The 13,640-nt window shown below is 36.6% G+C and overlaps 1 protein-coding gene across 3 annotated transcripts in view; it reads right to left on the reverse strand.

Annotated features, from left to right (window-relative positions):
- Nucleotides 1-314: 314 nt before the first annotated feature.
- Nucleotides 315-13,640, reverse strand: part of LOC122736060 (MDM2 binding protein) — a 74,484-nt gene continuing 61,158 nt past the window's right edge. For 2 of the 3 annotated variants that reach the window (XM_043978059.1, XM_043978057.1), the window contains exons 18-22: nt 7,882-8,148; nt 4,822-5,071; nt 4,005-4,118; nt 2,685-2,750; nt 315-784 (exon numbers count right to left, since the gene is read on the reverse strand). In XM_043978059.1, coding sequence (XP_043833994.1) covers nt 746-784; nt 2,685-2,750; nt 4,005-4,118; nt 4,822-5,071; nt 7,882-8,148 — 736 coding nt within the window. In that variant the 3' untranslated portion in view covers nt 315-745. The remainder of the gene's footprint in view (nt 785-2,684; nt 2,751-4,004; nt 4,119-4,821; nt 5,072-7,881; nt 8,149-13,640) is intronic. The other variant, XM_043978058.1, reaches the window with a different exon arrangement.

Consider the following 13,640-nt stretch of genomic DNA (forward strand, 5'->3'; position numbering starts at 1 on the left):
AAAAAAAAGAAAAGAAAAGAAAAGAAATCCCTGGATGGTAGAATTCCAGACAGAGAGACATGATGAGAAAAATTTAGGAGAGGCGGGGAAGATCCTTTTTTCACAGGGAGTTGGCAGAGGAGCAGAATATGGCACAGAAGGGGAATAATGGCGCCCCCTACCATTAGGCAAGGTTCAAAGTTTGGGAGACGACTTGTGAGACAAGTTTATTTTAGCTGTTGCTTCTTTTCACAGCTTTTTCTCCTTCCCCCAACTTCTAAATTCACAGATTCCATAAACTCAATGCTTCCAGACCACTGCAAGGAGGTGAGGCAAGAACTTTGGGAACACCATCTAGTTTTATGTTAGGACATTTAGATTTGGGGGCTGAGATGGAAGGTCAAATAACTACACCCAAAAGTTTATAATTTAAGTTGGTCAAATAATATAAAGGTTCTACCCCCAAAAATGGAAAATAAAATTGTTTTGTTTATTGAAATATTAAAAATAACTGTAAATAATAACTATACAAACATAAAATATTTACTCTTGTTACTTAAAATACAGAAAAATAATATAAATATGTCTATAATTTTAAAAGTATACAGCTAACATCCTTAAATCTGTAGAGATTACAGTCAATAAAATAATCTTCTTAAATTGAATAAATTTGGGGGGCAAGTTTGAAACTTAGAACTTAAGTGAGACAGAAGAATGTGAAACAACTTTCCACAATTTAATAATCTACTCAAACAGAATCAGTCTGTTATTTCTTGCTTGTCTTCTCTAATACCCATTCAATCACCTGCAGAAAAAGAAAAATTAGATTACTCTGGTAATGTGTCAATATGAAACAGAAAGAGAGAATCTAATCTTTGAGAAAATCATATTGAAAAATTACATTCTACTTTACTGTCCACATTTCAAAAGGGCATATTGGACATTTTACAATAAAGAATGCTAGAGCTGACTTGGCCTTTGAAATGCAGTAATACTTTCTATTCTAACTGAAGAACCCTTGTTATAGGTCTTTTAAGGCAGACACAGTACTGTCTGCTAAAGAAGGTAAAAAGTCCCTTTTTGACCTCTCTCCCTTCATACTAAAATGTGTTTCAGAGGGCTATTTCAAAAGAAGTAAAACCAGATGGACAAGAGGATTTCAGAATGGATTAGCAACAGAACTTATATTCTTTAACTTGGAATTTATAGGTCTTTAAGTAAACAGTTTCATTAAGTGTAGCAACTTCTTAAATACTGTCTTTGGGCAAATGACCTAGGATGCCAAGTCACAGTCTTCACAAAGGAACAGCTCTAACAAAATCAAAATCCATTCAAAAAGTATTGAGTGAATCCCTAGTGCATACATGATAGTGGACTAGTGGAAAGACAGCAGGAGATTCCCAGACCAGTTAAACAGTTATGAGAAAGCTCAACTCCCCTGAGTCACTCATACAGTAAGGCCTGCAGTAGGCAAGTACCTTTTCCTAAAGGGAAGGGGGGAAACTGTTCTTGAAATAACTGTAAAGAAGTATACAAACATAAACTATTTACTCCTGATACTTAAGACAGGAAAACAGCATACTTATGTATATAATTTTTAAAGTATGCAGTTAGCATCCCTGAATATGTAGTAAAGGAAGTTGTGGGGTACTATGGCTTTAGCCATATGGCCGGGTCACACAAAGAAAATCTGACCTCCCATTCACCCTGTTACATAAGGGGAGGTATGTGTGCATGTGCATTTTCCAGGCATATTGCCATATTGTTAGCCTGTCCTTGACAGCCTTAGGGACTTTCTTATTAATAGTTTCCCAAGGAAGTATATGTGTACACCTGGCCTCTCTCCTACATGCCTTGTTTGCTCCTCCCTATAAGAGGAGCCCCCTTAGAGTTGGATAGTATGGGAGATCAAGATCGACCCATTTGTTGTCTGTCTGTTGTCATGGACCTCTGCTACCCAAGTGTGAGTTGCTTACAATAAATATTTCCTTATTATTTGCAATACTGGCTGTTCAGGCATCATTCTTCAGTATGTCTTTTATCTCGGCTTATGGGGGAACTGACTCCCCAAGCCTTCCCTGGGATCCAGCAGAAGTCAGTAAAATCATCTTCTTAAAGGAACATATCTTTTTTTTTTTGTTTTTTGGTGAGGTGATTGGGTCACACAGCTAGTAAGTGTTAAGTGTCTGAGGTCTAATTTGAACTCAGGTCCTCCTGAGTCCAGGGCCAGTGCTCTATCCACTGCGCCACCTAGCTGCCCCAAAGGGACATATCTTTAAGCCAAGTTGGAGAGGGGCAGGTGAAGGAAAGGCGTTTGAATAGCACCTAGTTTTCAATTCTCCAGTCATTTGCCAGTATGGTATCTCAGGTCCATGCTCCTTATGCTCTCCCTCCACCCCTGCCTGGTCCTGCTGGATCCAGATAAGAGCCCTAGAAAGGCCTCATCAGCCTTGACAGGCTTCTGTGTCCCCTTCAACCGGCCCAAATGAACTTACCCTATGTTTACCATTCCTGACTGCCCTTTCTTTAATGACTTCCCCTTTGATGAAGCTGCCTGGCTTTACTCTTTCTCTGCTAACTGCCAAGTTTCTGCACTCTTTCCTGTTTCCTTGTTAGTGAAGTTGAGAACCCTAAATTCCCTGAAACCATTAAGACAACTAGATGTTCTCAAGTGAAAGACCACTTGCTCTGAATAGGAGATGTACCTGTTTTGCATTATTATTTGCTGTTTTCTTCATTTCTTCAAAGAGACCTCTGGAAGTTTTCAGATCCTAAATATAACATGATAGTGTCAAATAATGCTCACGTGTGGTTTATTCAGGCTATTATATCTTTGTATGGTGATTAATGATGGGAGTAGCAGGAAGTAAGAAAAACACTGTCTAGTCTCATCAACTTATAAAGGAGATTACCTGTTACATTTGTGAAGACCACATTAATCAGTTTCTATTTTAGCACAAGTTAGGGACAGACTTTTAAAGTGGGAGGTTATTTTTATTGACCCATTTTATCAAATATCATCCACTTGGGAGTTAAACCCAGATCTTTCCTAACTCAGAGTCTTGCATTCTTCCCACAATGATAATGCTGCCTCTTAATTACAGTTTGAACAAAACAGTCTACAGCAGCCATAAAACATTGTAAAGCCACCAGACTCTCAGAATTGGTAGTGTTCTCTTAGGGTAATGCTTATACAGAGGCTTCTAGTCACCTAAAATCCCCTAAAATTTTTTTATAAACATCACTTGTCTTCTAACTCAGGCAGCTGATTAATTCTAAAATAAAATATATTTTTATCTCAAATATATTTCACCTCGCAAGATTCAAGTCAAATTATAACCAAATGACCCCTGCTGTGTTCCCGGATGGGCATGCAGACCTACTTCCCCCCTGTTCCACTCACTTATCCCCCATCAGCTTTTGTTGCTCCTCATTCCCCCATATGCTTGTTCCCTCCATTGGAATGTAAGTTCCTTCAGGACAAGGACTCTGTTTTTCTATTTGTATCCTCAGAACTTAGCACACATTCTGGCACACAGCAATCCCTTTTATTTTGATTCATTCATTCATCTCATCATTTTGGATTCAGATTCTGATACCCCATGCATGGCTGTAATGTCTCATCATCTACGAATCTGAAAAAAACCATTATCACCAGTAGAATGAGCTCAAGAAAAAGTTTTTGTACACAGCTTTCAGAGAGGATTGATAATTATGAGAGCTCCTTAAGAGCAGGGGTTGTCTTCTGCTTTTCTTTGAATCCCTAGCACTTAGCAAAGTCCTTGGCACACAGCAGGCACTCAATAAATGCCACTGACTAACTGAAGAGAAAAGACATTGGAAAGAGCAGAGGGAGAAGGAAAGAAGCCCCATGTTGATTTAATTCTTGTTACTCCTCACTTCCACTGTTAAGGTTCTGAAAGTTGGCCATATTTTTGCTCTGTTTCTTTTAAATACTATTTAAGCCACACATGAACCTAAGAATAAGAACTACAACTTTGACCATAGAGGAAAAAACATATTACCTTTAGATAAAACTTGGATATCTCAAAGAGACGCTGGCTGCAGGCTGAAAAACAGTCATGGTGCTCAGAAATGTTGTGTTTCTTTAGAGTTTTAGTAACTACTTCTTTCAGCATCTTGAAGAGAATACAATGCATGACTAAATTTCTGAAAAAATGTATAAGCAAAACTTTTCCTAGGTTGATATTTTTATATTATTGTTGTTGTTGATTAGTCATTTCAGTCATGTCTAACTCTTCATGGCCCCATTAGAGGTTTTCTTGGTGAAGATACTTTAGTGGTCTAGCTCATTTTACAGACAGCTTGCCCAGGGTCACATAGACACATGGTATCTGAGGCCTACTCTGAACTCCAGAAGAGGAGTCTTCCTGATTCCCGGTCTGGCACTGCGTCACCTAGCTGCCATTTCATAATATTATTTTGCACTATATTATACAATATATGGGTGTGACTGTACATACACACACACACATACATATATATACCTATAGCTACAGCTATATAAATGTTTATGTATAGTCATATATATATTTATCCAGATGTGGATATAGCTATATGTCTTTAGCTATACACATATCTCTATATATTTAGTTCTAAAGAGTATTGAAGAAAATTATACATGAAATAGGTAAACAAATATGCTTCATGGGATTATATTAATTAGCAGGGAATAATACCTATGAATACAGAACTGAAATCTGTGCCCTGAACTGCTATATTACATCTATAAACATGTGCATTTTTTCTTTAGCATTATTTTAAGAATAGAATATAATTTTCCCAATTATTGTTATTGACTAAATGAAAAGAAATGTTTACCCGAGTATGTTTCTGTGATCTTGATTCCTTAGCTTGTCTTTTTGGGTCTGATTCTTGCACATTTTTCTGACCTACCCCTGCCTTTGAAGTTACTTTTCGAACTTCAGAGCAGGGAGTCGGAATAGATGGACAAGTTACAGATAAAGACCGATGTGGGCGTGACCTTGTAGTCGTCGCTGTATGATGAAGTCCACTATTACCACTTGTTTGAGAAGGAAGAGAATCAGAGCTTTCAGATTTTGTTAGTCTACTGGGGGAAAAAAATCAGAAACATATATTAAATAATTATGAATTTTCTATGACATCCATTTTCTATCAATAGTATTACAAATATATCTTCATAATTAGAAGCTCAAAAAGAAGGAAATAAGAAAATAATTCCTTTCTAATTCCACCAAGAAGTAATCAAAATAGCACAATTAGGTCGAAAATTTGTTTTGTTTTGTTTTTGAAAAGAATGAATTGTAATTAGAAACATTTTAAGTTGTTATTTCTTCTAACAGGACAAGCAATAGCAATGATTTCTTTCCCACCTGCATATGAATTGACCTTTATTAGATGTTAGCACTATAAGCACTATAAAGCCTTCATATACCACAGATTATAGAATACCAAAGTTGGATGGGATCTCCAAAAAATCATCTTGGTCCTATTCATTCCCAGAGAACAAATTTCTTCTATGACATTATTGTTACGTTAATAACCTAAACTCTGCTTAAGCAATATGCCTGCTGTAGGATTTACTACACTTATGAGGCAGCCCATTCAGTTTTCAGGTAGTGCTAAGTGTTAGAATGTCCATCCTTACAATGAATCAAAATCTATTTCCTTTTAACTTCCATCGACTTCCCATTTCACTCTAGTCTAGGTAGTCACAATTAGAAAGTTATTTCTATTAAGATGACTTTATGAAAAGAGTGTTTTGTATAGGTATTATTAGTATTCAAGAAACATAAGGTACTTTATAAACTATTGTTGCTCAGTAAGTAGCACTACTACAGTATTAATACAAATAAACATAGCTTTGTAATTCTTATTGCTCCTTAATTTTTCTAATAGTTTTAGAAGTTGCTTTTGACAGAATTCAAATCCCCCTTTTGCAAGAGTGCGAATCAACTTAAACAACCTAAGCTGTTATTATGCTAGAAGTTATGTGTATTTTTGTTGTTGTTGTTGCAATGATTAGGGAGTTTTCTTCTCACAGCTAATATGGGCTTCAATTTTTCTGGCAAAAGCAGACCTGATAACCATTTTTTATCTTCCAGAGTCTGACACAAAATTCATGTAAAGCTTAATACATCTGCCATTTATGTATTACCATTTACACAACTAAATCTACTCAAGATTACAAGTGCAAAATGATTTCCTTAAGACCTTGTATGAAAAAGTTGTATCTATTTGCTACAGTCAATTGGTTTTGTCCTTCATTCTTAAGGGGGACCAAAATGGCATCACTATGTTGGAATCAAGGTAGTATGTCTGCCTGTAGCTGATCAGACCAATACAAGCTTGGAAAGCTCTACCACAGGCCGAGCACAGTTCATATGGATATTTGGAGTAGAGATGTTTCTAAATGTGCACAGCTCACGTTTCTTTTGAGCTACTGCAATTCTGCTTGGCTCATAAAGCACAACCCCTTCTTTGATGGGGCCATGCCATACTGGGTGGTCTTTGCCAGTGTCTCCCAAGTCATTCAATATATTACAAAGTTCTTCAGAGAGACTTTCAGAGTGTCCTTTGATTGTGTCTTCTGACCACCTTGCAGGCACCTGCCTTATGTGAGTCCTGTCTTTTAAGCAAATGTATGATTGGCACATAGCTAGCACATCAGAGTTATGCTTTTTGTAGTAGAGTTTGAATGTTTGGCTGTTCAGCTCAAGAAAGGAACTCAGTGTCTGGTACCTTATCTTGCTATGTGATCTTCAGAATTTCCCTAAGACAATTCAAATGTAAGCAATTCAGTTTCCTGGTATGTTGCTGGTAGACTGTCCAGGTTTCACAGGCATACAGAAATGAGGTCAGCACAAAGGCTCTGTAGACCTTTAGTGTGGAAGTCAGTCTAATACCTCTTCTCTTGCACATTTTTCTTTGGAGCCTCGCTAACACTGAGCTACCTCGGGCAATGTGTGTGTCAACCTTGTCATCTATGTGTACACCTCTGGAAAGTATACTGTCAAAGGAAATGAATTTAGCCACAGTATTCAAAATTTCTCCATGTGCTGTAACTGATGGTTCCCTGTACGGATGGTGTGGTGCTAACTGGTAATGAACATATGTTGTTAGGCCAAAATTAGCACAAACAGCAGAGAATCAATCCATACTTTGTTACATCTCGGCTTCAGAGGTTGCACTGAGTGTACTCTGCCAAAAAATAAAATCACAAACCAATTCTCCTTCCACCTACTACAGTTTGGCGTGTTTGAAGATTAACTTTATGGAACTGACTTATATGACTCTACAGAATTAATATCATTCTGTCATTTTTAATCATTCAAAAAAATGGACTTTTGTGGGCTATGAAGGCCTAAAAAGTAAAAGACAAAAATTTAACAGAATTTACATTATGTATTTTTGTGTGTGTGTGAGGCAATTGGGGTTAAATGACTCGCCCAGGGTCACACAGCTAGTAAGTGTCAAGTGTCTGAGGTTGGATTTGAACTCAGGTTCTCCTGACTCCAGGGCTGGTGCTCTATCTACTGCACCACCTAGCTGCCCCTACATTATGTATTTCAACAACCTTGATTTTATGATTTTTAGATGTTAAATTTATATTACTATGAATGTAGACATTTGAGTTTGTGATGTATTAATCTAGCAAGTTATGTAAGTTTCTCACTTATATGAAACAAAACATATTATTTCTTTCTGATATATTTCCTCTATTTAACCTAAAATCTACATACACCTATTATTAGTAATAAAAAAAAATACTGCTACAACAAAGGGATTAAAGAAATTAGCATACACTTCTAAAAATGTAGCAAGAGATGAAAAAGTTTCATTTGCACAAGAGAGAAACTTTCTGCCAGTGCTTTTTTATCCCTCCACGTAGTACATTACCTCTTTGTGGGATAAAAGCAATCTGTGTCTTTTGATCTCCGCTTCAGTCTAGATGCTTCAGTTCTTAGTTCGCTCTGTAAAGCTTCTCCATCTGGGACACTCCCCGGCTCTGACAAAACCGCAGGGGATGGAAGAGGACTCAAGACACAGGGAACAGGGAAACACTCTTTCGTACACGTAGTCTGAGTTTCATAACGAATGAGACGAGACTGAAGTTCAGAAAATCCTCCATCTCTTTCTAAGGCTTTTCGGTCATCTAGACAATATCTAAAAATGAGGGAAAGACTTTTAAAACTAAAGCTTGTATGAAAAGGTACAGAAGATGGTTTCTTATCCTTTTTCCAAATCAGAAAACAAAGAGTAAATAAGACAAGATTCAAAACAGAGTTGGTTCCCCAGGAATCAGTACTCGGCATATCTTTATCAACATTTTGAATAAACAGTACTCAACAATGAACTCAGTGAATTAATTGTCTAAGGGTACAGATGGCATTAAAACATCCTAATAGTAAAATATCTAGAATTCAGTACCTACTACATGTCAGGCATTGTGGTAAGCATTAGGCATACAAGAAAAGGTAAAGAGGGAAAAAAAGTCCCTGTTCTCAAGAAGCTCAGTCTTAGTAATGAGGAAGACATGCAAACCACCATCCACAGGCCAGATTTACACAGGATAAATAGGAGGTAGTTTCAGAGGGAAGGCATTAGGTTGAAGGATGAATGGAAGAAATGAGACTTCAGCTGAGACATGAAGGAAGCCAGGGAAGCTACAAGGAAAAGGTGAAGGAAGCATTTCAGGAATAGGGAACAGCCAGTGAAAATGTTCCATGTAAGGAGATGGAGCTTCATGTTCAGGGGTCAGCAGTGTCATGGATTCACAGAGCACATGGAGAGGAATAAGAAGATAGAAAACAGAAAGGTAGGAAGTAGCCAAAGTGTAAAGGGCTTTCAAAGTCAAACAGAGGATTTTATACTTCATCCTGGAAGTAAGAGGGAGTCCCTGGAGTTTATCAAATAGGGATGCGAACGGGAAGAGTAATGTGGTTGGTCAGACCTGGGTTTTAGGAAAATCAATCTGACAGCTGAGTGAAGAGAGGAGGGACCCGAGGTATGGAAACCACCCAACAGTCTAGAGGTAAACTGCAGGAAGACTGTATGAAATTGTGTCGAGTCAGGAAAAGCGGCAGGGACATCGTAACATAGGCACATGAATGGTTACTATATATTATATTATTATATTATATTTAGGGGGGAAGTTTAAATTACACCTCCAATATCATGGGCACTGGGCTATCTAGCTTTCTTTGCATTCCCCCAGCACTTGGCAGTGCCTAACACACAGTAGAAACTTAATAAATCCCAAACTACTGATTACTATTAATTGCTGACCAATCAAGGGACCTGAGAAAAAACACAGACTTGTTTTCATAAATCGCTGGCCCAATAGGCTGCAAGAATCAAAATGACTAACAAAATTTGAAGCATCATCAGGCAGAACATTAGAAACAAAAGGAAAAACATCCCCACCATTAAAAAAAATCACGGTCAAGTACATCTGTACTATACGTACACCTGGCTAGTATGTTTCAAGGCTGATATAGCCAAGGTAGAAAAGATACAAAGAGAAAGTAAAATGATCAAGGCGAACTTCCTATATTAAAATCGGAACTTCAGGTTGTAATGGGGAGACTAATATAAGAAATGATTAAAAACAACAATGTAAAAAAAAATATCTACAGGATAAGTTGAAGATGATTTACAGAAGGAAGACACTATGGTTAAGGGTTCCCACAAAAAGTTCTCACATTCCCAGCCTCTACCTTCTGGGCCCATGATAATATCTTAGTTCAAATAGGGTAAATTTATGACCATTAATCAACCCAGCTTCAAGGTCCAAGGAAGAAGGAAAAAGGATGGTGGTGGCTGTAGAAGAATATGGAGCGGGGAGATTAAGAAATGAGATGAGAGAGGAAATTAGAAACCTACTCCTAATTAAAGCAATTGATATAGCATAAATGGAAACACACAGCCAGTAGACAGAAAGAAAGGTGGAGAAGAGATTCAACTGGGGAAAATTTCCCCAATCCCTCCACCACCACACCTTTTCTGCCTAGCCAGGAGGGGCCAGTTGCATGAAAAAAGCCAGATATAGGAAGGATAATGGAAACCAGAAGAGCAGGACTAGTAAACACAGACAATAGGCCCTTACTATAAAGTCTACTTGGAGTGCCTCTGCGGCATCAAAAATATCTATCCTTACCCACATTAAGTTCTGATGGTCATAGCAAGGGCTGAGAGAAGAACAGGAAGAACATGATAGCAACAAACCTTCTAAAAGGAAGAGATTGGTTGTAAGCACATTGTTACTGAGAACACCACAGAAAATTCAACAGATTCACTGAGAGAAACAAAAGTTGACTAAAAGAAATAAGCAAAGAAAAAGTTCAATAATCAGAGAACAAACGCTTCATAACAAAGGAAAGTATATTAAAAAACCTGGGAAAGGTGAAGATAATACAGCAAATTGTACAAGGCCTTCTGAAAGAATAATAGAATAAGTCAAAGAATCTCTGGAATGGTTCAGAAGATTGGTTTTTAAAATGAGAAAAGATATCACTGAAAGAGGTCAGAAATTAAAATGCTGAAGGAAGAAATCAGCACCTGTCAACAGATTATCTGATAAAGAAAACAAAAGAATTTGAATGAAAAAATATAGAGACAGAAGGAAAAATAATAGAACAAAATTATAATCAACAAGATTGGAAGGATACATGAGAGTTCTAAAAAATAAGAATCCTGAATTTGAAGACAACAAAATTTAGATTAAGAGAATCTACCACAAATCAAGAGAAAAAGGAAAATCCAAGTTTAAATTACCAAGAAATTATAGCCAAATGTCAGAACTACAAGATCAAAAAACAAATCTTGAAAGAGAAAGAAGAAAATAAAAATCCTACAAATTCCATGGAGACTCAAGGTAACAGGGGATCTTGTATTGGGGGGTGGTGGTGGTGGTAGAATTTCATCCCCTTAACACAGTACTGGAGGTGTTAGGATAATCTAGAAAAAGGACTCTCGGAAGATGAGAACAAGAGACCTTTTCACTTCTTTTTTCTGCCTTTGGTTATTGGAAATTAGGGATAGAACACTGAATGGCAGAATAAAGAGAAAGAACTGGGAAGTGGGTATGCCCAGCAGTGGGGGAACAATCTGGTAGTATTGTGAAGCTAACCTCTCAGGGAGATAAGAGAATAGAATTCAGTGAATCCTGCTGGGGGAATTTAGACACTTCAGAAGATCAACTTAGACTGGGTCATACATATCACTTATAAATCCCAATAGGAGAGACTAAGTGGAGATGGGAAAATATGTATTAGATATAGATTCATAGCTCAAAATGAGGATATCAAAGGGGATAAATGATGATGAAAATACAAAGAACAAAATCAAAACAACTAGATTAAAACTATGGAGCACTTCTTAATGCAGCCCTCTGCCTCCACAGATAACTAGCTTTCCTGTAAATAGATTCTAGAGATTCATATAAGTAAGGGAGTGAAAGGAAATAACACTCCTTAGAAAGTGTAACAGCAAATTAATATCATTGGGTAGTACCCCCCCTTTCCCCCTCATGTGGGGCAGGAAGATTAAGTACCATTCTTTTATCTGAGCTAGGAAAGAGAATAGTCAAACTAACAGATAAGAGCTAGCAGTAGAGATAAATAAAAGAAGTAAGAGAAAGAATAACAATGAACATAAACCCAAGACTAGGGAGACAACTAATACACACACACACACACACACACACACACATGTATGTATGTATGTATGTATACATGTATGTATATATTTACCTCCACTTTTAAGTCAATAATCTCTTATCTGAATTGATTACATTAACTTTAATTCCCCCAGTTTCATTCACCTCTATCTATACATCCATACATCTACCACCTACCCATTCACACCTATCCACTCACCTATTTACCTACATTAGAGTTTCTTAACCATGTTTGTTATCTGGTAACATCTATGGACTCTCTTTCAGAATGCTTTAAAGGCATAAAATTAAAATATATAGAATTATAAAGGCAACCAATTCTCTTGAAATACAGTTATCAAAATATTTTTAAAAATCAAGTTCATAAACATCAGATTAACAATCCCCAATTTATATATTAGGAGGTAACAGAAAAAAAAATAGCTGCTATAATCCTATATGAATGGATTAAATTTCTCAACAAGAAAAAAATAGAGAAATGGATTTGAAACAAAACTCAAAAATTTTATTTATATAAGAAATGTCTTTAAAACATATAGATGTCGGGGGCAGCTAGATAGCACAGTGGATAAAGCACTGGCCCTGGATTCAGGAGTATCTGAGTTCAAATCTGGCCTCAGACACTTGACACTTACTAGCTGTGTGACCCTGGGCAAGTCACTTAACCCCCATTGCCCCGCAAAACAAACAAACAAACAAACAAAACAATATAGTTGTCAAATAAAAAAAAAACGGATAAAATAAAATATAGTATGCTTCATGTAACTCTAAGATCTAAGTGTCATCTACCAGAGAATAGGAAGTAATACAAAAAAACTTTCCAGAATACCAGTACTTAAGGAAGAAATTCTAAGGGCCTACATATTTTGGGTGGTTAAACTTACAGGCTAAACTGCCTATCTGTTATCTAAGTCATCAAGACTACCTAATTGAAAAACAAAAGCAGAGACACACACTGATTCATTGTTGGTAGAGCTAATGGGTACAATCATTCTGTAATTTGGAATTATGTGATTAAAGTGACTAAAATGTTCATACCCTTTAACCCAAAGACTCCACTCCTAGACCCAAGGAGGTCAAAATAAAGACTCTATATACACCAAAGCGGCATTATTTTAATTTCAGTTTTTTAATAGCACTATTAATTAAAATAATGCTTGAGTTTAGAAATATGAAATATCATCTTTAACTATGAACTATCAAGTTCTAGAAAAAAATAGAGTGGATTTCAATAACAGCCATCTGCATACATAACTAACTTCATTTCAATTTCCTTTCCAAATTGGGAATTTATGAGAAATGGAGCACAGTGGTCACCCAAACCATAACTAAGTAAACTCTAATGAATTTTATTCTGATTCTCCAGTTAATATTACTTAAGAACAATGTTTATTTTGCCCATTAACAACAGACTCTAGCTTCAGGAAATCACTTCTAAGTTATTACATAATTATTCTCTCACCATTATTATGACTCAACATAAGCATTTTTTTTGGGGGGGGAGGGCAGGGCAATGAGGGTTAAGTGACTTGCCCAGGGTCACACAGCTAGTAAGTGTCAAGTGTCTGAGGCCACATTTGAACGCAGGTCCTCCTGAATCCGGGACTGGTGCTTTATCCACTGTGCCACCTAGCTGCCCCAAGCAATATGTCTTAAAACTCGAGTCACATTATCTCAGAACAAGTTGAATTTTCATCATCTCAGAAAAAAAGTTATTTTCATCAAAGTGTCTTTTAACTAAAACTTAAGTGATTTCTGATTAAAAGATATGTTTAAGGCTCTGAAAGGAATATGAAATGAAATTTCTTTAATTCCAAATTTAGTAGACATAGTACAAACTAACATTCATGGGACTCAGTTAACTCTGACTATACTACTTAGTTTCTCTCTTTTAAAGATTTTTATTCTTTGGTTCTGTGTCTGAATCCATATCCATCTATTAAAATCACCTAAAAAAGTCAACAAAGTAGGAATAAAG

The sequence above is a fragment of the Dromiciops gliroides genome, chromosome 1, assembly GCF_019393635.1.
Source record: "Dromiciops gliroides isolate mDroGli1 chromosome 1, mDroGli1.pri, whole genome shotgun sequence".
Classification (NCBI taxonomy): Eukaryota; Metazoa; Chordata; class Mammalia; order Microbiotheria; family Microbiotheriidae; genus Dromiciops; species Dromiciops gliroides.